Here is a 23,226-nt window from a genome sequence, read left to right on the forward strand (position 1 = left end):
CTGCTCAGCCCACCCAGGACTCTGAGCCAGCTCGTGGCCAGCTGTGGCTGACATGTGGCCCACATAGCCAGGGATGCTGGGCTAAGAGTGGCAGCTCCCAGGTCAGTGCCTTGCGCCCTGACAGGCTGCCCCCAGGTCACCAGGCAGCCGCATGCCCTGGGGAAGGGGAAGGGCGAGTATTCCCACTCCCATCGAATAACATGCACTAAGGCCTGGGGAGGTGGCACACAATGGAACCGGGCCATGACCTTGGGGGAGGGAAGGCCCTCCTCTGGGAGCTGTGTGGCCACAGTGAGGACCACACCTGAGGTGGGTTCACAGGGCTGCATGGATACAGGAGGGGCGGGGCTCTGGCCTGAGCAGGAGGGACCTTAGTGTTCACTGGGCCTAGGACTTGCCAGTCATCTCAGTCTGGTCAATGAGCAGAGCCCTCTGCAGGCAGAGCCGGCCCCCTTCAGCCCACACTGGCGGGGCACAGGCACTTATGCGGGCAAACTTTCCCTGAGGCCATTTCTTTTTTTTTTGAGATGGAGTCTCACTCTGTCACCCATGCTGGAGTGCAGTGGTATGATCTCGGCTCACTGCAACCTCCTGGTATCCACCGATTCTGCCTCAGCCTCTTAAGTAGCTGGGATTGTAGGCACATGCCACCATGCCTGGCTAATTTTTGTACTTTTGGTAGAGATGGGGTTTCACCACGTTGGCCAGGCTGGTCTCGAACCCCTGACCTCAGGTGATCTGCCCATCTTGGCCTCCCAAAGTGCTGGGAATACAGGTGTGAGCCACTGCGCCTGGCTCCTGAGGCCATTTCAACACAAGGCGTTCTAGCCCTGGGCTCCTCCAAGCTGACTCCCCTGAGTACAGTCCTGACTGAGGCCTGGGATAGAGCTTCCCAGCTATGTGGGTTCTCAGCAGGGCTGCAAGATTTAGCAAATGAAACTACAGAGTACCTGTTCAATTTGAATTTCAGACAAACAACGAGTAACTTTTGGCATAAGTATATCCCATGCAACATCTGGGATATATTTACACAAAAACATTGTCTGTTGTGTATTGAAACCTGAATGAACTTCATGTCCCATACAGTACCTGGCAACCCTAGTTTCTTTTTTTAAAAACATTTATTTTAGACTCAGGGGGTACATGTGCATGTTTGCCACATGGTACACTGTGTAACGTAGGGGATTAGCCTTCTAGGCAGTGGTCCCCAGCCTTTCCGGCACCAGGGACTGGTTTTGTGGAAGACAATTTTTCCATAGACTGGGGTGACGGGAATGGTTTAGGGATAAACCTGTTCCACCCCTGATCATCAGGCATTAGATTGTCATGAGGAGCCTGGATCCCTCGTGTGCGTGCACAGTGAGAATCTAATGCAGTGCTGATCTGACGGGAGGCGGAGCTCAGGCGGGAATGCCTGCCCACCACTCACTTTCTGCTGCATGGCCCGGTTCCAACAAGCCATCTACCGGTCCACAGCCGGGGGGTTGGGGACCCTTGTTCTAGTGGGCCTGACACCAAGTAGCAATGAACACTGTGCCTGTAGGTAGTTTTTCAACTCTCGCTCCTGAAGCCCGTGTCCCTGTCTCCATCTTGCATCCACGTGAATCACCCTGTAGTTCCCTCTTACTGGCATTTCATTTCCTGTTTCTGGGTTGGTTCACTTAGGATCACGGCCTCTAGCTCCATCCACGGTGTGCAAAGGATATGAGCTCATCTGTCCTTTCTATGGCTGCTGCAACCCTAGTTTCTGTGGGCAGCTGCCAGGGACAGTGAGCTGGACTCTAGCCTGAGACCTTCTGGCTGGACCCCCTGGGGTTACTCCGGGGGAGCCACCTCCCTGCCATTGGAGATGCTGCTTAGGTGAGGTGGCTGGGATCCAAAGGGCAGGTGGGCCTGGCCCTGGGAGCAGTAGGGGCAGCCGGCAGGACCGCCACAGTGGGGACTCACCGCAGGCGAGCTAGGACATCCAGCAGCTGCAGCCCTGCGAAGGGACGGACAGGGTCAGAGGGTTTAGAGGCCACACCCCACCGTCCCCAGTTCACTTCTGCCACCCAGAGCACCCGGCCTGCTCTGCTGCAGTCACGGGACACCAGAGACCTGAGGCTCCAGAGGGGAGACATGAGGGGAGACGCACGCTGGACACACAGTGATGCTTACTCAGGGCTCAGAACAGGCAGGGTGGGAACCAGGTCTCAAGCCCCCTGTCCTACTCCACTGCCTGGCCAGCCTCGCAACTGAGAACAGTCCAGGGTTGACCCCCAGGCGTTCTGAGGCCCATGTCCATCGAAGGGGCAGGTGGTGGCAGGCCCGAGATGGTGCCTTCCTCTGGGGCCCTGGGCCGGGGGCAGGTTTTGTGGTGCTCCCACCTCCCCAGGTGGATGCAGCATGAGATGCACTGGCCAAGAGGTGGGCAGGAGTGGGCATGCAGCCCAGGGCAGGCGCTTACCGATAAACTCATTCCGCAGCTGGGTGCGCGTGCGCAGGTCCTCGGGGCCCAGAATGACGGCGTTGATCACGCTGAGCAGGGTGACTACGTAAGGCACGTTGTCGCTGCCGGAAAGCTCGTTCATGACAATGCTGAAGCGGTACTGCTGGCTGCACACCGTCTGCGGGGAGGGCGGGGTCAGGGCACACCCAGGCAGGGAGCCCCACGTGCCCAGGCCCAGGCCCTGCCACCCACCTTGTAGTGGTCCAGGGCGTCCAGGGTCAGTGCGTGGCCCTCGGGAGAGTAGATGCACAGGGCGGCCAGCAGCTCAAACACCTGCTTCTTCACCATCACGTTGGATGTGTCCAGGGCTGCCAGGGTGGAGTGGGCAGGCTCAGCAGGGCCAATGCACCCTTTCCTAAGCCTGTGCAGCTGGGCTCAGGGCTGGGGCTCTGGGCCTGGCAGGCAGACGCCAGGGGGTGCCGGGCACTTGTCCGTGGCCCACCGCAGTGCTGAACAAAGGGCTGGGACCCAACGAGCTGCCCACTCCTCGGTGTCCTGACTCTGCTCCTGGACCACAGGGCCAGACCCTGCAGGGAAGGGCTTGGAGGCAGCCGCCCCATCCTGTCACTGGCTCTGGGCCCAGGTTTTCTCCCAATGCAGCACTTACTGTGTTTACGGCAGACATAACCTCATTCCTATGAACCCCTGCCTCCCACCCCATCCCTGGAGCTGTGAAAGTTCTGGGGGTGTCTCTCATCTGACCCTGCTGAGAACAATTCACAAAAGACTCCATAGAGGGGCCCTGCCAGGCCCAGGCTGGGGAGACAGGCTGAGAGTGGCTGGTCCCTGCACCTGCCTCTGTCCCCTGGGTCCAACAGAAACGAGGTGCCTCTGGCTTGCTTGCCCGCACAGGTACCTGCTGCCCCCGTGGGTCCCGCCCTGCCCATCACTGCCCACCCTAGCTCATCCCCAAGCATCGGTGGGACCTGGCAGCAGCCATGGAGTGGCACAGCAAGGGGTTCTCTCAAGGGGCCAGGACTAACTTTGGGCACAGGCTGGGGAGACTTCCTGGAGGAGGGGAAAGGGAGCTGGGGCTTAAGGGCTTAGTTCAGGACCTTGGAGGACACAAAGGCAGAAAACATGAGCAGAGGCAGAGACAAGAGGCCTGCCTGCCGGGGACGAGGTCCTTGGGTGCTGGAGTAGGGGACAGGGCAGGGAGGGAAACGCTGGGGAAGGCGCTGGGAGGTGGAGGGTGACACCATCAGTAGATGTGGGCCAGATCTGAAGGGCTCTGTCTAGGCTGAGGCTGAAGGGTTTGGAGCCAGGCAGGTGTATGTAGGAGCCACTCGGGTGGATTTGCATCTCTAACTCAGGTGACTCCTGCCGCCGAGGTGTGGACAAGGGCAGAGAGGCCAGAGGGTGGGAGCCAGCACAGGATGGGGAGGAAGGGTGGAGCAGAGCCACAGAACACAGGGGGGCACAAGGGGACCGCTGGTGCAGCAGTGCGGGGACTGGAGTGACCTGGAAGCCTCAGACTAGGAGTGAATGTGGATGTTTTTCCTGAGCCCAGGAAGCCAGTCCTCCAGGAAGCCCTCCTTGCCTGTCTGGCTGCCTTCCTCCTGGTGGGTCCCCAGGCTGAAGCCTCATACCAGGTCCCTAGCGTCCGCCTGGGAGGCCCTCCCGCACTGCGGCTCACCCTGGGAGAGCTGGCGCACGTAGCCCTGGTTGCTGAGGATGTACTCGATGCCCTGCCGCGAGTTCATGACGGCGCGCACGCAGCTCACGCAGGTGAGCTGCAGCAGGGCATCCGAGATGCGTGCCACGCCGCGGCCCGACAGCCGCGCCAGCGCCTCAAGCAGCAGGTCCAGGCCGCTCTGCTCCAGGAATTGCACCATCCAGCTGCCGTCGCTGCCCTCCAGGCGCTTGCGCAGGCCAGAGTAGTTGACCACAGAGGGCATCTGGAGCAGCCGGATGCACAGCTCAGGGTCCGCGCTCTCCAGGTTGGCCTCTGTGGGGTCCGAGTCCTGTGGCCCCAGCTTCTCCTTTAGCGCTGCCCACTTGCGCTGTGCACCCTCCTTCACCGACATCTTGCCGAGCTGCGAGCAGAGGGCAGGGAGCCATCAGCGGGGAGGGGATGGGGGCTGTCCTCCTGGCCACATCCCTCAGCCTCAGTTTCTCTGCTGCAATTCCTGCTCACGTGCCATGCTGAGGGTTAGGAGTAGCTCTGTGTCCCCCACTCTATCTTAGGCTTCCCTGTACTCATCCCTGACCGAATTTCGGCAACTAGGGCGGCAGGCAGGAAGGGCCCCACTGCACGCATGTGGACCCCCAGGCTCAGGGCTAGGAGGGGAGGAGCCGGCTCAGAAACCTGCACCGCAATTCCGAGGCCAGCAGGGCCCCTGCGACTTGACAGGACCGGATGAGCTTGGGAAGGACTGGGGGGAGCGGGAGGCTCCACTGGCTGGAACACTACCCGTGGTCATGATGCAACAAAACGGCACATCTGAGGCTCCCTTATCTCACCCCAGGGCACTTCCCCGGCCCCAGTGGACAATATGGACAGGGAGATTCCAAACCTCAGGCACTGCCTGGGCTGCCCACAGCGTCAAGAGCATGGCTGGGGAGGAGAGGTGGCTCCCGGGTCTCCCCTGGGCCTCAGTCTGCCCATCTGCATGTGGGTGGGGGGCTCACACCAACAGGAAGACGGAGACCCTTGGCACTCAGGGTTTAACCAGAATTCAGTTGCAACAGGTCTGACTTCAGCCCTGGGAACACCCTGGTAACAGGCCCAGCCCAGAAGAGCCCCAACATGTGCCTTTCCCCAAAACAGAACAGCAGGACAGGCGGTTGCACCTCTGACATCAGCTCCACGCCACCACATCTCCCCAGCTGCTGTCCCCAGCCACAGACCCTGGGAACTGGCCTCGAAGGTCAGGGGCATCCCAGGCCCTCCTGCAACCATGTATGGCTCAGATCTTATATTTAGCGTCTGAGAACGGCTGCGTGGAGCCTCGGGGAGGGAGCTCGGGGGCCGGGCCTGGCAGGGACATGCTCTGAGCCTCCACCCTGGCCCAGCACTCTCCACCCTGGCCCTTGGCTTCCCACCACCTCCAAGGCAGGCACTTTATACCTCCTGTAACAGGTGGGGAACTGGAGGCGGCTGGGTCCCAGAGAAGCTGGGTCTGTGCCCACAGTCCCTCACCTGGGCACGACTGGGCTGTGACTGGAGGTCCCGCATGCGCAGCCTGGTAAGTCAGGGGACCCCCGGCCGAGGGGCATTTGAGGTCACAGAAGCCAAGCGGGGTTGAGAACCCAAGCGCCTGCCTCCCCAGGCGGCTCTGGCCCCAGCCCCGCTGCTGTCCTCACCGCTGGAGGCCCCATTCCTCCCTCCTGCCTTGGGAGAGTGTCCTGGAGCACCTGCCCTTGAGGTCTCAGGCCCACTCCCCAGCCTGGCCCACGACCAAGCCTGGTGTTTCCGGCAGTCCAGCCCCTACTCCCCGCACCACCCCTCAGCCCTCCACCTGTTCAACTGCCCCGGGGGGCCAGCGGGTTCCTTCCAGGAGGCAGCCTGACAGGTGTAAGCCAGAGCTCTGATCTGCGTGTCCCCAGCTCGGGCCCTCACCAGCAGACCTGGGCCCAGTCACTCATCCTGCCTAGGCCTCAGTTTCCTCCTCCGCACCTCCAGCATCAGGCTGCCAGGAGCATCCTGAGAGGCTATCCTTGGGATGCCCCTCCTCCCGGCTGGGGGTCCTGGTCTGGGCACTGTACAGCAGAGAGCCTGGAGCCCCCGGCCCACTGTGGTTTTAAGCTGCCCTCCCAGGCCCGGCCCTCTTGGTCACCCAGTGGCTATCCACTCACCCAGATGCGCAGGACCTTCCGGCCGCCTCTGCCCACCCACTCTGGGCCCTGCCCTGGGCTGCTCCTCACGCTCCCCTGGCTTCTCATTGCTGCGGACCGCTGAGCTGCCAGAGCCACCCGGGTCCCCAACGCCCCTCCTGGTAGCAGTAGGGGTTGCTCCCACCACCATGAAGAGCCAGGCAGCCGAGTCTCTGCACGTATTCCCACCCACCTTGGCTGCTGCTGCCTAAAGAGGCCCCAGCACTGACCCTCCTTTCCTCCCCCGCTTCCATTGGCCGGAGTCTCCTTGGCACAGGCTGAGCGGACGGAGTTATGAACTCTCCCAGGCCCGGCCCCTGGCATCCAGAGTGTCCTCTCCAGCCAAGAGCCCCAGGGGTCCCTCCACGCAAAAAATCCTGACCTTTTAGAGACAAGCAGTGCCTCCGCGAGCCACCTGTGCCCCAGGCCCCAGGGTGTCCCTGGACTTGAAGGTGCTCCCTGACCTGAGTACTGCCCCTCTTGGCACTGCCCAGTGCTCCTTGCCCTGTGCAAGTCCCTGAAAGACGCCAGTCAAGAGGAGCCCCCTTGGTCAGTGGGGTGGAGCCACGGTGGGAGGAAACTGGCCCTCCTGCCCATCAGCTTTCCATACCCCTGTGCCTGGGTGCCCAGCTCTGTGTCTGAGCTGCCCCGGTTGACCGTGCCCCACCAGGTGCTGTCTGGGGGCAGTGAGTGTAGCAGGGCCTTGCTGGGCTACGGCCCAGCACAGACAGGGTTCCAGCTGAGGACCCGGAGGATGAGACCAGAGCTGCCTTCCTCCTTCTGCGATGCCACCAAGGCTGCCCGATCTCATCTGCGCCCCCCGGTCTCTACAATGGGGAATGTTCCAACTGCTTTTCAGCATGAGGCTGAACCTGCAAACACACCACGGCCAGACTATATATGCAGCACTCTGACCCGCAATCTGGCCACTGGCCCCAAACGGCCGGGACCTCGTTAATAACTGACAGCTTCTGTGATTTTTGTCCCATCATAGGAGCCCGACTTCCAGCCAGCAGCCTCTCTCAGGGCATCCCCGAGCCTTCCCTTTGTCTATAAAAAGCTTTCTATGTATAGAGTGAAATATCCATGAGAAAACCATGAGGCTTCCCACTGCCCCGCCCGCCTGAGTATCTGCTAAACGCGGGTGGCAGTGGCCGACTCCCTGCTACAGCCAGCTCTGCACAAACAGCCTTGCCTGTTTTTACTGGGGGGTGGTGTCCACTTCTGCAAGGATTTCAGAAGGAACCCACAGTGTACTGATCTCAGGGGCACGGGGCTACGGGGAACAATACCCTGGAAGGTGCCAGTGCCAACTGAGAAGGGCAGGGGGCGGGAGTCTCATTGCTGAGCTGTGTGCCCCGGGGCAGGCTGCCCTTCTCTGTTGTCCATCTGGAAAGTGGGTTGGCGGGGCCACCAGCACAGGAATGTGTCCTCAGAGCTCCCCAACCCCGGCTGTAGGGCGTGGCCACCTCCCCACAGGCACAGGAATTTGCGTTCTTCGCAATCTTTTTTACAGCCGACACCAACTCTGGCTGAGGCAGGGCAGGACCATCCAGGCTCTGCAGGGCCCAGTACCCATGGCTCAGGCCAGACCCCACGCCTCAGACAGCAAAAGGGTCAGGACGCCAAGAAGGGGTGTCCCATCCACCCCACCCCCAGCAGTCCACCGGCACCAATGGAACCGCACAGGGCAGGTCTTCTGCAGACGAAGACTCTGAGGTCTGAGGGGCTCACCCCACCCACGCTAGTGGGACGTCACCGTGGTTCTTCAGCACTAGCCTGGGGCTTCCAGAGGACAGGACCATGCCTCTCCCCTCAGACTCCAGCTCCTGCAGGCAGGGTCCCCCTCTGGGCCTGGGCCTGGCCAGCCTGGTGTGGTGCTGCCAGCACCTCCATCCGAATGCCTACACGCTAGGGCAGCTGCACTGACGCTCTGGAAGCCGCTGGGCCTCTGCCCCGCCTGGCAGTCAGCAGTCAAGCTGAGTGTGTGGTGTGGGTGGGGACAGGGACATCGCTGGCCCTCACTAGACCTGAGGCCATGTGCCCAGCCCCTGCGGTGCAGACAGAAAACCAGAGCCGGGGAGTGTGGGCTCTTGAGGCAGGCCCAGCCCCGAGCTGTGGAGAGTAGCTGGGGGCTCCTGCATGGGCCCATGACCCTGAGTGGCACACGGGCTGGGGTTAGGGTACCCAGGCCTGAATCCTGGGTACCTGAGGGAACTGAGCCAGCCCCTGAAGCCCCCAGGCCTCGGCTCCCTCACTTGCCTCCCAGGAACCAGGCGAGGAGGGCCTTCCACAGCACCCTGTGGCGGGTCCTATGCCCTCAGCCAGCACCAATGGGCCTGGAGGCCCCACTGTGACATGTTCTGAGTCTGCCTGGAACAGCCCCCTCCCGTGTGAAGGCCCCACTGGTAGGGAAGGGAGAGGTCTGCCTGAGTCCAGGCTCCCCACGAGGAACAGGCCAAGCCCTGAGCCGGACAGCCCTGGGAGGCAGGTACTGCCTTGTGTGCCTGGGACCAAGGGGCTCTGGGGATCCTGAAGCAGAGGCGGGGGTAGGGCAGGCACCGGCTGGGCACATGAGCGCCTGCGGGGGCCACTGCCTGGGAGTGGGCAGGCAGCCGCAGTGTGGCCCTTCTGGCACTGGCACAGGGATGGATGCTTCTGGGCCCTGAGCCAGCGCTGGTGGTGAGGGTGCAGGGAGGGAACTTGTCTTCCACGGGGTGGGCGGGCAGAACGGCAGGAGAGGATTCCGGAACTAGGAGGCAGGGGCTGCCACACTGTATTTTTAGCTCCTCCAAGAGCCCAAATTTTTCCACTGCTTGGCAACCCATGGATCTCCAGAACTGCACGCGTTCCTGGCAGCACCCCGGGGTTCTAGGCAGCCCAGGCCCTGCAGGGCGGTGGAGGCACCTGGAGCTGAGCCTGTCCTACCATGACCCCCATTCCCCTCCCTCCCACTCAGACTACCAGCTCCTTTGAGCCTCCGGCATGTGTCACCTTCCCCACCCGGCCAATGGCCCCTTGAGGGACCTCCACTGACCTGGTGGCTCACCGACTGCCGGCAAGGCCCAGGGAGGGCCTGTATACAGGGGGCCTCAAGGCAGGCGAGGATGGGGGTCCACCCGTTGCCACCTGTCCAGGGGCATGGGGCGCACTGGGCCTCAGTGAGGGCTGGTTGTGTCCTCACTGTCCCCTGGCCCATCTCACACCCAAGAAGCACTCTAGCCCTCATGCTGCCTGCAGTCCCCAAGATCTGGATGCAGTGTGAGACTCCTGCCTCCAAAGCCCTCTTGAACTCTGCTTGTTATGCAAAGAGGGCCCCCTGGGCCACTGTGGGGACCCACAGCAGGACAGAAGGGCCCCCTGGGAGTGGGTAGGTAGAAAGACGCTCTCAGCAGCGTCATGATCAGAAGACAAAGATGGGAAGCAGCCACATGGTGACGGAGTTCAATCACATGGTGTGTGCGATGCCACCAGGACACCTGCCCAATCACTAACCAAAGCTGCATCTAGGATGAATACGGTTGTTTGCTACTGAGGAAGAAAGCAAGCAAAATGATCAAAAGACAGCAGCAACATCTCCCAGAGGGAAGCTGGGCTCAGAGCGGCGGCAGCCCCTGCTTGGGTCACCCAGGGAGAGAGCTGGGAGCCAGGGGTCCTTCATGGCACTCTGGCAAGTGTTGGTGGAGGTGGCTGGGGGTCCGGGCTGGCCAGCACTGAATGCCAGGGGACACCACTGGTCCGGGAGCCAGGCTACAGCTGGGCTCTCTGTGTCCCCAGGATCTGGGGCAGACAATAGGCCTGGGGGAGGTACGTCTTCCTGGGTTAGGAACAGAGCCCTGTGGAAGCCATAGGGAGGAGGGTGGCTCTGTCTGTAGGGGGGAGTGGGGGGGATGCAGCAAACAGGAAATGCCCCAGCTCACTGGAAGGAGGGCTCACTGGGAGTAGGGTCGGCAAGCGTAGCCCAGGCAAGGGAGGACAGGAAGGGCGGTGGCCCCACACCAGGAAGCCAGGCTCTCGCTTCCACCTGCACTGAGGGTGTGCAGGGCTGGGGTGGGCGGGCGGCTCGCCAGTCACCTTCTCCAGGCCACAGTGTCTCCACTGCACAAAGAGCAGGGCCAACGGGGTGCTCCCTGAGGGCCTGGTCACCTCTGGCTTTCTCGGGGGTCTGGGCTGGAGTCTGGGGGCCCAGGGAGAGGCGTGGGGGGACCAGCGGCTGCACTGGAAGTACTTCCTGAGTCTGTCTGAGGGCCTGCCAGCACCTACTATGGCTGTGGCTGGGAGTGACGTGTGCAGATCTGTGGTTAGGGACTGGGGAGGGCACAGGGCCTGATCAGGCCCTGCAGGTGGCATGAGCCCAGGGGTGGCCTATCGCAGACCCCAGATGTACCCTGCAGGGGGTCTGCTGGGCAATGGGGGCAGGTGGCCAGGAGCATGAAGACCAGGAGGTCATCACCAGAAATGTCCCACTTGGGTTTCCTCCCTCGAGACCAGACACACTCAGAGATGCCTCCCTCCGAGGCCCCCAGGTCCTTCCTCTGTCCTCAGAAAAGGCCTCTCTCAACCTGGGAGGGGAAGGGCAGCAGCTGGTTGGAGCCAGGCCCCAGCTGCAGGGTTCAGGTCCTGATTGCTGTGTGCCTCGCTAGGCCCCAGGGTGTCCAGCCCCCACCCTGCCTGTGCCAGGACAGGACGGCTGCCCGCTGCCTGCCCATAAGCCAGGCTCCGTGGTCCCTGCCCCCAGCCCACATCCCCACTAGCAGCTGCCTTCCCAGGAGCACGGAGAACAAAGACAGATTGAGAGTGGGGGAGAGGCTGAGCCTGCGCACCCAGCACGGCCAGGGGCTGCTGCCAGGGCCCAGGGTGGGGGCGGCTCTGATTCTGGGTGAGACTGGGCTCTGCCGCTGACCGGCCTGTGACCCATAGGATCTCCTGGTTCCTGTCCTCAAATGCGGATGAGCGTGTCAATGCCAACCCCACAGCTTATTGACAGATCAACGAGACGCCGCCTGTAATGCCAGTGCATAACCACGCACAGCGCATGCCCTGACCACCCGCCTTCCCGCTCAGCCCACACCTCCTGTTTGGCGGCTGGGACGGAGCTGGGATGGTGCTGGGACGTTGCATGAGTCTTTGCAGCCCCTGCTCAGCGTCTCTTGACCTCTCCTCCAGGCAGCCAGTGCCAGGCAGCCTGTCAGGCCCAACAGGGCAAACAAGATCCTCAGCGTGGGTACAACATGCTGCTTGGCAATGCTTGCTGGGACACGAAGGTGCCAGGGGCCTGAGAGCCAGGTCCATTCTAGATTCAGTTTTCTCATCTGTAAAATGGCCAGGATGTTCTCCAGGGCCCTGTAGCTCTGACCTGGGTTGGCTAAGCCAGCACCGCCTGTGAGGCCCCTCCTGGGCCCGGCCCATGGCTCTGCCAGCTCCTGCAGGCAGCCCCTCACTGCTCTGCCTGTACCTCCACAGCCTGGCCTGGCCCAGGAAAGGGGCAGCCAGGGGGGCCCTCTGCACATGGAAGCATAGGCAAGGGTCCTGGGTGTCCCCAAGGGGCTCCTGTTCTCAGGCCACTCACTTTTGTGCACAAGGTGGAAGCAAAGGCAGGTGGGGACAGGTGGTTACTCCCTCACCCCCACCCTGTGTCCTCCTCCCGGCCTAGGCTGGGTGCAGGTGACAGTCTGAGCTGTGCCTGGAGCAGGAACACGGACGCAGCAGCACAAAGGGTGGGGCAGGCAGGCTGCACACCGAGGCCATGTCCCAGGGCTTGCAAGGACCCAGGTACAGATGGGGAGATGGAGGCCAGTGGGATGCTGGCCCTCCTTGCACAGCTGGCCATGTCTACCCCCGACCCAGCGAGGGCCAGGATAGCTCAGGCACGAACAAACACCTGCACCACTGGCCATGCCCACTGGGACTCCATGTGTGTTGGGCGGCCGGCCACTGGCTGGGCAGAGTGAGGGGCTGGGGCTGGCCTCTGCCTACAGCAGCTGAATGGGGGCTTGGAGATGATACAGAGAAGCCGTTACCCAGGGCTGTGTGTTCGGTGGGCCACTGGTTCCCTCCCCCTCCCTCCTCAACTGTGCCCTGGGTTAGCCTCAAAGCTAGGCTTTGACATTAGCCCTCCTCTGCAAAATGGGAAGCAGACAGCCTGCCCTCTGCCCCAGGTATGGCTCCTGGTTGAATTCTGGCCCACGAAGGGCTGCCTGGGGGGCCTCAGTCTTCACTGTGAGGTGGGCCTGGGGCAGAGCCCTGTAACAGTAGGGCAGCCCTCCAATCCGCCCCAGCCCACCTCTCCCACTTTGGACCTTGGGGTGCTCAGATTGAGTCCAGGTCACAGGAAGAGGGTGGGGTGGTAGAGAGCTGTCATAGCACGGGAGCAGGGGGTCCCTGCCCAGGGCACCAGGGCCGGGGGCCTTGGCAGCATCTTCCCATGTCCCTCTGACCCTGCAAAGGCCTTGCTCGGCCGCCAGGAGCCCGGCCAGGCCTCCAGTGGTGCCCATCTGCTCCTTCTGAGTCTCCACGCCATTTCCAACAGACAGAGGTTGGGGCTGAGGGAGACAGAGGGTACCCCAGCCATGGCCAATCACCCTTCTGAAGTGAGAACAGGAGTGAACTGAGGGCACAGAGGCTCGGGGTGGCCCAGCCTGGCCCTTCTCTCCTGGCCCCTCTCCCTCCCTCCTCTGCTGCCTCTGGGAAAAGCTGCAGGCCAAAGAGGAAGGCAGCCTTGGCCCTTGCCCTTGGCCATTCTGTCCTCAGGGCCATCACGCTAGTCATCCCATCTGGGCTGTGACCATGCTTGTTGTACCACCCAGGCTGTGACCCAGGCCCTGACTGGCCAGGAGGGCTCTGGGGTCCAGGCTGGCCCTTGGGCAGTTCTCTGTCTGCATGCGCTGCTCTGGATTGACACAGGTGGCTGCCTGGAGGGCGGGCCTATTCCTGCTCTACCAATCCCCGAGTTTGGAGGCCTGGTAACGGCTACTTGACCAGGACAGGCCTGTCCTATTCCCAGAGTGGCAGTGCCAGGACCCTGAGCCTACCCCAGTGGTAGCAACAAGGGGTGGGGGGCCTCGGCCTCCAGCTACTCTGTGGGGCCAGCCCATATGCACCCTGACACCAAGTAAGTGCCATGTGCCTACCTGGCACAGTGCCAGCGGGGCTGGGCTCCAGGCTCTGGGCACAAAGGCAGATGCACACAGTAGGGGCTTTATCAGCCCCTCCTGGCAGAATGGATGGCACTGAGTGTAAAATGGCACTGACTGTCCCTTGCCTCATCTATGAAATGAATGTTCCTGCAGGACCCACGCCTCACCGGGAGGGATGAGGGTGGGAGACCGTGCGGTGGGACCCGGCAGGCTGGCTCATTCCTTCCCTCCTCACCCACTCACTAAGCACACAGACACGGCCCAGGCAGGTGTGAATGGTGAGGGAACAGGCCCGGCTTGGAGCTGGCTCTCGGGGACTGACATGATCCCTCAGAGGGGTGACCCTGAGCAGCCCCTGTGGTTCCTTATTTAATTACAGCTTAGAAAAGGCTGTGAGAGAGGACAAACCCTCAGGAGAGGACAGGCACCACCAGTCTGCCCTGCTCTCCTGGCCTGGCGGTCGCCAGGGTATACCAGTGCTGGGCAGGGGGGCAGCTGTCTGAACAGACCCCACCCCAGCTCGGGACTCAGGCTGTCTGGGTGCTCAGAGGCAGACCAGGCAGGACTCCCTCCTAGGGTGAGGCTGGCAGGAGTGGAAGTCTCTCTAACAGGGGGCCAGGTGGTTGGACTCTGCTCACCCCTCCAGCGATGGGGAGTCCGCGCCCGTGCCCTCTCTCCTTCCCACAGTTGGTAGCAGCCTCCTTGTCTTTGAGTTCAGTTGTCCACTAGGCCTGGCTCTGCTGTGGCTCCTGGGGACTGCCCTCCAGAGAGTGGCTCCTGTGTGGTCTCCACCTCCCGGCCTTCCCATCCACCATCCTGAAAACAGAGGTGGGTGTGCCTTCTCCAACGTCTTGTGTCCACTGGGTCATGAACCACACACCTACCAGACACCTGCTGTTTGCAAGATGGAGGCTGGCAGCAGGGAGTCAGGTCTCATTCCTGACTATGGGGAAATTTGACCTCCAGGCACCAGCAAAAAGCCAGAGGCTTGAGCTTACTTCACTGTCCCCGTCCAGAGCTGGGCCAGCTGCGTCTTGCCCCACACCCACAGGCAGCACCGAATTACTTTCCAGTCACCACCCACCCCTCCCGCAGCCTGCACGAACCCCATAACTTTTCCAACCCGGGAAGTAACTGCACTTTGATGGAAGGCGCACAGAGTCTATTTCAGGTAGGAGCCTCCACGTCCCCACAAGTGCGGTGTGTCATTAGCTTGACAGCCGTCAGCTCCTCCACAAAGTGGGCGCTCACCTGAAGGTTAACTCTTCGCTGCTCAGGAGCCCTGGCTGTGGAGGCTACAGGCGCACCTGGCCACTTGGTCTGTCCCCACTAGTGACACCTCCTTTGCTGGGTTGTAGGGCCCATGACAGTCCAGGGATGGGAGGGTGGGGCCTGGGCAGGGGTCAGCTCCCTCAGGTTGCAAGAGGGCTCACTGCACCAACCGGGCTTTTAGAACAGAAAATTGCTGCTGCCCTGGTAGGGATGGGAGCCGTGTGAGGTCTCAGACCCCAGGCCTGGAACCCAGTGCTGCTATTTGCTGCACTGGGGGCTGAGCACCCACACACCAAAAGTCCCTGGCTGGGTGGCATCCTTGGGGTCTGGAGCACTGCTCTGGGACCCCACCTTCCCCTGTGCAGGGCAGCAGGGAGCAGGTCCCAGCCTGAACTGCTGTCCCACCCTTCAGAGTGCAAATGTGGAAACTGAGGCCCGAAGAGGGCAAGTATCCTGCTCCATTCCAGTGCCAGAGGGAGGGGCAGGGCTGGTGGTAAAGGAAATTTCCTACATCCAGCGCCTTCTGGGCGTGCCTGACCTCTGGCCCGGTTCCTGGTTCCCTGCCCCCGGCAGGGTCTCAGACTCTCTGCCTCCTGGTGTGTCCAGCTGGAGTGGCCAATAACGCTGTGGTCACAGCTGAGCTGCAGGAGCCCTGGGTGGGGAGCTTGAGCCCCAGAAAGCCCAGACAGGCAGTCCACCCCCAGGCCTGTGCTCCCCAGGGGGGACTGGGGACGGTCAGGGACACAGCTGGTCACCCCGCTTCCCCTCCTTAGTCAAGGTCACTCCTGGGGCGACTCCCCAGTTAGAGGGTTGACGGGTGGGTCTGGGGGCGCACAGGGATTGGCTCCTACCCCACCCAAAAGGAACAGAGAACTGTGATGGAGGCTGATTCCCCTAAGCCTGCCAGCGGTGGGGATGGGGGGGAGAGCCCCCTGTGCGCCCACCTGCGCGTGGGCAGCTGGAAGCCAAGCAGTCAGGGTGGGGCCGCAGGCCAGCGCGCACCTCGGGGTGCCACCCGGGCTGCGGACCCGAAGTTGAAGTTTATTTTCCCAACTGTGGCTGATTCATGGTCAGGATGTGGCAGCCGCGAGGCGCAGAAATCCTGCCTGCCCCTGGAGTAGGCCCGGCCGACCCTGGGCCCACCACTTTGCGGGCAGTGCGCGCTCGGGCGGTGCCGCGCCGCGGAGGACCACAGTCCCGAGCGGGGCGCGCGGTGCCGGGGGGGCCAAGGGTGCCCTGGGGTCCCCGCCCGGGAACTGTGCCCTGCGCCGCGGAACCGCCCGCCGCCACCTGGGGCACACACGCCGCAGCCCGGAGCCTTACTCCTGGACGCAAGCACGCACCCGCCTCCTCCCGGACTCAGTTTCCCCTGAGGCTCCTAGCGGACCCCGAGGCCAAGGACTTACCCGGTGAGGCAGCGGCCAGAGGGCGGTGGTGCTGCCGGCACTCCGTCCGGGGCCGGGTCAGGGGCTGCGGGCAGCCGGATCCCACTGCGGCGCTCCGCAAGGCTCGGACCGTGGCTCCAAGCGGGCGAGGGGCAGGCGAGGGGCGGGCGGGGCGGGGCGGGCGGGAGGAAGAGGAGGTGCCGCCCCGCCCGTCAGCGGCCACGTGGGGAGCGAGCGCGGGCCGGGGGCGGGGCCTGAGGGGGTGGTCGCTGGGGGTGGCCCCGCCCACTGTGGCCGGCCCCTGAGAGCTCTTTAAGGGGTCTCCCCACACCCGTGAATACCCTGGCCGCCCTCTCGCGGTCGCCGCTGGCTTGGCTCCTGATGGGCGGAGATGGGGGTGGGACGCGAAGAGCTGCTGTCCCCCGCCTCAGCCCCCACTGTCCGCCCAGTCCCTGTCCTCTGCCTCCTCCCGTCCACCTACACCCCCATCCTCCCGGTGGGACTGGCTTCCCAGGCGCCGCTCACCTCCCTCTGCCCCGGCCCGGGACTCCTGTTCCAGCCAGCCGGATCCGGAGTCCCCGCGTCCGGGGATCCCTCGGCAGAGATGGCTCTTCCCAGGCTTCAGGGACAGAGAGCCTCCTCATCAACCAGGCCACCCATGTGGCCTCCTCTCCGCAGCCTTGCCTGAGCCCCTCCACCCTTGTTGGGGTCTCGGCGGTCTTGGGCAGCCGCTCTTCGCCGGTTGGTGGAGGCAGCTGCATGAGGGCCGCGGAGGTGTCGCAATGGGGTGGGTTTTCTCTGCTACCCCTCTGCTGTCCAGCCTCATCTGTCTCCTAGATTGGGGGGCACCCATCCCCCCACCGCCGACATTGACCAGCGTGGGGCGTGCCCATAGTCCGCTCTGAAAGCCAGCCTGGTTGGATGAGAGCCAGGCCCCAGCTCTGGAAGTCCCTTCTGATGTCTGACCCTCAGAGCTGCAGGAAACAGTGCACCAGGCCTGGGGTTTGGGGGTCACTGGCAGCTAGAGGGAGGGCAGAGGAAGGCAGGCCTGGGGGAGCCCCCGTGTGACGTGTGATAGAGCAGACACAACCCCTGCCCTGAGAACCGGGGCTAGCACTCCCTGTGCAGCCTCAGGCTCTGATATGACCCTGTGGAGCCTCAGTTTCCCCATCTGTAAAATAGAGTAAGTACCCATAAGGGCTGTATGAGGGTCAAGAACATGCGGATAAAGTGTCTCCACTCGGAATCCTGACATCTCTCTCCAGAGGGCCTGCTGTGTGGGCCATGGCGGCCAGGGCTCAGGGTGAGGGCAAGGGGAGAGAGAAGGGCTCCTGAATGGCTTCCCAGCTCCGAAGCAGTTTCTGCTTTGAGGCCAGCTGCGTGTCCTTTGACCCTGGTGTGCCTCCCCTCTGGTGGGGATAAGTCCGTCTGCTCCCTGTGCAGACCCTGCCCTGCACAGCAGCCCCAGCCCTGGAAGTTTGCTGGCTCAGCCCCAGCGCAGGAGCAGCTGCTGGCAACAGCCCCATATGAGCGCTCCTGAGTGCCGGGTGTGCCTGAGGAGCCAGCCAAGGCAGGCGCTCACTGGACACCCTCCAACCTGGGCGGCGGCTGCTCCTAGACAGGCACTCTGCAGTTCTTGGAATGCACCTGGAAGCCTTGCCGCCAGCCCTCCACACGGGGCTCCGGGCCCCTTCCAGAGCAGGAGGCCTTCCTGCCCTCCCTCAAGCTGGGTTTTGGGTCTCCTGGTGCACTCCTGGACCCGAGCATTGGTGCCTGCGCTGGCACCACCTGAGGGTGGGGAGAGGGCACGGGTGGGGCTGACTCATCTGCATTGGGAGCTGGCGCCTGGCAGCGGTGCTTGCCAGTGGGTGTGTTTGTTGATCCAGTGAATGGAGGAATGTGGGAATGTCGGTGGGGAGTGAGCTTTGATCTGCAGCCCCCTCCCCTGTCCACCTGCCTGGGGGAAAGGCAGAGTCCTGAGCCTCACTCAGAGGCTGGAGCAGGAGGCCGGGTGTGGGTGAGGGGTCCACCTTTCCTGCCTTGATGGGGGAGGGGGGCCCAGCACCCCCAGGGCCACTTCTGCCTGGGGCTGTCTCCCTTGCACCCAGTCATGCTTCCGAGCTGCACACCTGGTCCAGAGAGGCCAGCACAGGCCGGAGCAGGGTGAAGAAGGTGGGGTGGGCCGGGCGCGGTGGCTCACGCCTGTAATCCCAGCACTTTGGGAGGCCGAGGCGGGCGGATCATGAGGTCAGGAGATCGAGACCATCCTGGCTAACATGGTGAAACCCCATCTCTACTAAAAATACAAAAAATTAGCCGGGCGAGGTGGTGGGCGGAGGCTGAGGCAGGAGAATGGCATGAACCTGGGAGGCGGAGCTTGCAGTGAGCCGAGATGGTGCCACTGCACTCCAGCCTGGGCGACAGAGCAAAACTCCGTCTCAAAAAAAAAAAAAAAAAAAAAAAAGGTGGGGTGTATGTGATTTAGTTGGAGAGAGTTTGGAGAAGGCCCTGGATCAGCAGGGAGTGCAGAGGAGGGCTTTGGGCCCTGATTAAGAGTGTGTGTGTGTGGAGTGGAGGCCGAGGCCAGAGGTCTGGGAGGGTGGAAGTGTGGACACTGAGAGGGGACTTTCCGTCAGGCTTGAACCCACCGTGCCCAGGACAGCAGGGTTCATCCTGCCTTGAGCACTGATTTTCTGAGACATACAGAGGCCCCATCCTCTTTTCCTTCAGTGGCTCACTCTCAACGCTCTGCACCTCCAGCGCTCCCAGACTCCATCCTGGCCCTATTCTGAGCTTGCTTCCTGGCCCTGGCATTGAAGGGAGGACCAATTTGGCCTCAGAAACACACCACCTGCAGCCACTGCCTGCGGCTTCCGGAGCTGCTTCCTGGAAGCCATGGCCTGCCTAGAGCCTCCCCTCCTGGGCGTTGGTCCTTCCTCGGAGCCCATATGCACGTGCTGGCCCACAGCTGCGAGTGCCCAGATGCCTGAGAACAGGGTCGTGCAGGTACAGGCTGGCACTGTGACACACCCAGGCAGAGCCGCACATGCCTGGTCACTGGCACAGAGTGCAAGAGTGGCCCTGCCACTGCAGGCCTGCGGAGAGCTCGCCTCTACCTCTTTCTGGGGGATTGGGATGCGGGGAGAACAGACCTTGGCACCAGCAGCTTGAGTTCTGCTGGAACAGGCAGGCAGGCGTGGGCGTTCTGAGAGAAATCCTCCCAGCCTGATGTTGGCGCCGCCGTGCAGTCAGGACAGCCTTGTATGTAGCAGGCGGCCACTTGCAGGCCCAGAAGGGCCGCCTGGGGTCCACCTGAGTAGCAGGCTGGCCATGGGTTCATTTCCTTCATCAGTTCAGCACCCAGAATGCTTTTTATCTTTTTTTCTCTTTTGATATTTTATTTTGCATCCTACTGGGGTGCCCTGAGATGATCTCTGACATTGTTACAGAATGAAGTGAAAGCATGCCTGCCCACTCATGTCCACCCACCTTGCCCACCTGTGTACCCATTCGCCCATTCATCCATCCATTCCCACACACACCTACACTTCATCCGTCCATTCACCCACCTACCCACCCGTCCACCCACCCACCCTTATCCATCCATCTGCCTGTCCATTCATCCGTCCACCCACCCTCCCATCCATCCACTCATCCATCCACCCATCATCCACCTATCTACCAGCCCACCCATCATTCAGTCATCCACCCATTCACCTACCTACCCACCCACCTATTCATCCACCCACCCTTATCCACCCACTGCCCATCCATTCATCCATCCACCCACCCATCTGTCTATCCAGTCATTCATCCCCCTACCCATCCACCTACCCACCCATTCATCTCACCCATCCACCCACTCTTTTTTTTTTTTTTTTTTTTTGAGACAGAGTCTCCTCTGCCTTTCAGGCTGGAGTGCAGTGGCCATCTTGGCTCACTGCAAGCTCCGGCCCCAGATTCACGCCCATTCTCCTGCCTCAGCTCCCGAGTAGCTGGGACTACAGGCCACCGCCTGTTTAACTTTTTGTATTTTTAGTAGAGATGGGGTTTCACCATGTTAGCTAGGATGGCTCATTTCTGGATTCCTCGTGATCTCGGCTTCGCCTTCAGCTCTCCCTCCCAGTGCTGGGATGGCGGAGCCACCGCTGCCTCGGCCCCATCCACCTACTCTATTCATCCATCTGCTCATCCATTCATCCATCCACCCACCGACCCATCCATCCATTCATCCATCCATCCACCATCCATTTACCCATCCACCCATCCACCTACCCACCCATCATCCACTCATCTACCCAGTCACCTACCTACCCACGCATCCATCCACCCATCCACCCACCTCATCCATCCATCTTTGCATCCATTCATCCTTCCACCCACCCATCTCTCCATCCACTCATCCATCCACCTACCCATCCACCTACTCACCCTTAATCCACTCATCCATCCACCTACTCATCCACCTACTCACCCTTAATCCACTCATCCACCCATCCACCCACCTACCCACCCATTCGTCTACCCACCTATATCCATCCATCTGCCCATCCATTCATCTATCCACCCACCCACCCACCTATCCACTCACACATCCATCCACCTACCCATCCACCCATCCACCTACCCACCCATCCTCCATTCATCCATCCATCTGCCCATCCCTTCATCCATCTACCAACCCACCCATCCATCCACCTACCCATCATCCACTCATCCACCCATCTATCCACATAGCTATCCACCTACCCACTGATTCATCCACCCATCCACCCAACCCTAATCCATCTGCCCATCCATTCATCTATCCACCCACCCACCCGCTGACATCGATTGATCGATCGATGCCGATGGATCGATCGATCGATGAGCCGATTGATATGGGATGACGATTGCATTTTATCGATCGATTTGTCGATCGATTTATCGACGACGATGACATTGATGATTTTCGGATGATTACTTTATCGATCGACATTGACGATTCCACGATTTATTTACCGATGATGGATCGACGATTTTTATCGATCGACGAGCCGATCGACGATCGACGACGACATCGATCGACGACGACGACGATGACGACGCATTTACCGATGGGATGATTCCATCGATTCCATTTACGACCGGACGACCACGGGATTTGTTTAACCCTTATCCATCCATCTGCCCATCCATTCATCCACCCCACCCACCCACCTATCCACCCACACATCCATCCACCTACCCATCCACCCATCCACCTACCCACCCATCATCCACTCATCCACCCATCCCCCCACCTACCCACCCATTCATCCAACCATCCACCCACCACCCACCCTTTCATCCACCCATCCACCCACCCACCTGTCCAGCTGTGGCACCTTGGGCAGCTGTTCTGCTCTGTGCTTGCTGACAAGGACACGACCATCCCCAGTCACCTCCAGCCAGGTCCTTCCTCCCCTACCCCTCCTTCAGCTTTTTGCTCTGTAGCTGGCAGCTTTGCCTGCTGGGGCTTCAGCAGCCCCCTGTGGAGGCTTTCAGTATTTTGCAAGCTTCTCCTGCATTTCTCAGTTCAAACTCCAAGAGCACCTGAGTCAGCCTGTCTGTGTCTGGCTGCAGGATGTAGACATTGGTCAGGGCTTATCCCTGGTCTGAGGAGGGGAGGCAGGAGGTGGGACCAGGCTGCTGCTCTTAGATGGGATGGTGGGTGGGGTGGTCAGTCAGGGGCTTGTGTCAGGCAGGAAGCTCTGTCCTCTTCATTTGAATATTGCACACACATACAGTAGAATCTCATTATTTGCAGATTCTGTACTTGGAAATTTGCCTACTCGCTAAAATGTATTTGTAAACCTAAAACCAGTACTTGCTTAACAACAGTCTGCATCTCTTGAAAATGAAATAAAATAAGATCAATACTTGCTTTTGAGGTGATGCGTCCTATGGAGAAAATATGTGTGTTGGACAGGCTCTGAACAGGCATGAGTTGTAGTGCTCTTGGCTGGGAGTTTAGTGACGTATATTAAGAGAAACACATAAATAACTCTATTGTGTACTGATTGGTTGCTGAAAAGGCTGGAGCAGAGGCTCATAGGAACCTGGCCCTCTATTTCCCTTAGGAGCAGAGGTTCGGCATTCACTGAGTCAGTGCTTGCAGCCACACCCTGGAACACAGGACTGGCTGTCACAGATCGAGCTGCTGCATGGCATGCATGAGGTGCCCAGAGCTTGGGTCTACCACACCAGGAGTTTTTACATTCATAGAAACCCATGTAACTACCACCACCCATATCTAACTATGCAACACCTCCAGGGCCCAGAAAGTTCCACTGCATAGCCTCCTCCGTGGGCACCTGCCAAAGCTAACTGCTTTTCTCATCTCTGCCATCATAGATTCATCGTTCTAGCGTTGCATGTAAATGTCAACCTTTGCGTCTGGCTTCTTTTGCTCCACACTCTCTGAGACTCATCCGTGTGGTGGTGTCCATTGTTCGCTCATGTTTCTTGATTTCTGTGAAGTATTTCATTGCACAAACCTATCTGCTGAAAACTGAGGTGCAGAGGCAGGGTGCTGGCAGAGCTGGTGGGCCTCCTTCGGGCACCTCACTGAGCAGGCTGAGCCCGTGCTGGCCATTGGGTGATGCAGTCCACCTCCCTGCTGACCTTCAGTGAGCCCTCAAGCTGTCCCTCCCCTCCCCAGCCTCCTTCTCGGTTGCCTCAGTTGTCCGGTGGGAGTCCAGGTAGGATGTGTGCTGTTCCCCGTGGCGGCACGCAGGTTACTTGCATGATGGGGAGAGCTGCTCAGCTTTGAACTGTCTTATGTTGGGGGTCCGTGCCATCTTTTGCTTAAAGAAGCGGTTCTCCAGCTAACGAGGTGAAAAGATACTGGGCCTTGCAACCCTGGTGTTGGGAATTTGAGGGGCTGGAGAGAGCACCAGATGGGCTCCCTGGAGGTGCTCCTTTGAGAGCAGGGAAGTGCCTGAGACCCACCCACACCCCAACCCATAGTCTGCGCGCCTGCGTGTAGCTGTGTTCTGACCTGCTCTGCTCCTGGCCTTGAACCCTGCAGACTCAGAAGAGGCAGGGATGGGGCAGCAGAGAAGGGGAGAGGGCGGAGAGGGCTCAGGGCAGGGCCTGTAGCCTGATG

At 61.0% G+C, this 23,226-nt stretch overlaps 1 protein-coding gene across 5 annotated transcripts in view; it reads right to left on the reverse strand.

The window, feature by feature from the left end:
* The window catches only part of INF2 (inverted formin, FH2 and WH2 domain containing), a 29,722-nt gene extending 13,466 nt beyond the window's left edge, over positions 1-16,256 (reverse strand). For 3 of the 5 annotated variants that reach the window (XM_017961592.3, XM_009212372.3, XM_031667765.1), the window contains exons 1-6: positions 16,119-16,256; positions 14,079-14,256; positions 4,125-4,524; positions 2,681-2,796; positions 2,447-2,606; positions 1,948-1,981 (exon numbers count right to left, since the gene is read on the reverse strand). In XM_017961592.3, coding sequence (XP_017817081.2) covers positions 1,948-1,981; positions 2,447-2,606; positions 2,681-2,796; positions 4,125-4,515 — 701 coding nt within the window. In that variant the 5' untranslated portion in view covers positions 4,516-4,524; positions 14,079-14,256; positions 16,119-16,256. Of the gene's footprint in view, positions 1-1,102; positions 1,982-2,446; positions 2,607-2,680; positions 2,797-4,124; positions 4,525-14,078; positions 14,257-16,118 lie in introns of those variants that run through there. The other 2 variants (XM_031667766.1, XM_031667767.1) reach the window with 2 other exon arrangements.
* Between the last annotated feature and the right edge of the window lie 6,970 nt (positions 16,257-23,226).

The sequence above is a fragment of the Papio anubis genome, chromosome 7 (genome assembly GCF_008728515.1).
Source record: "Papio anubis isolate 15944 chromosome 7, Panubis1.0, whole genome shotgun sequence".
NCBI classification, from domain to species: domain Eukaryota; kingdom Metazoa; phylum Chordata; class Mammalia; order Primates; family Cercopithecidae; genus Papio; species Papio anubis.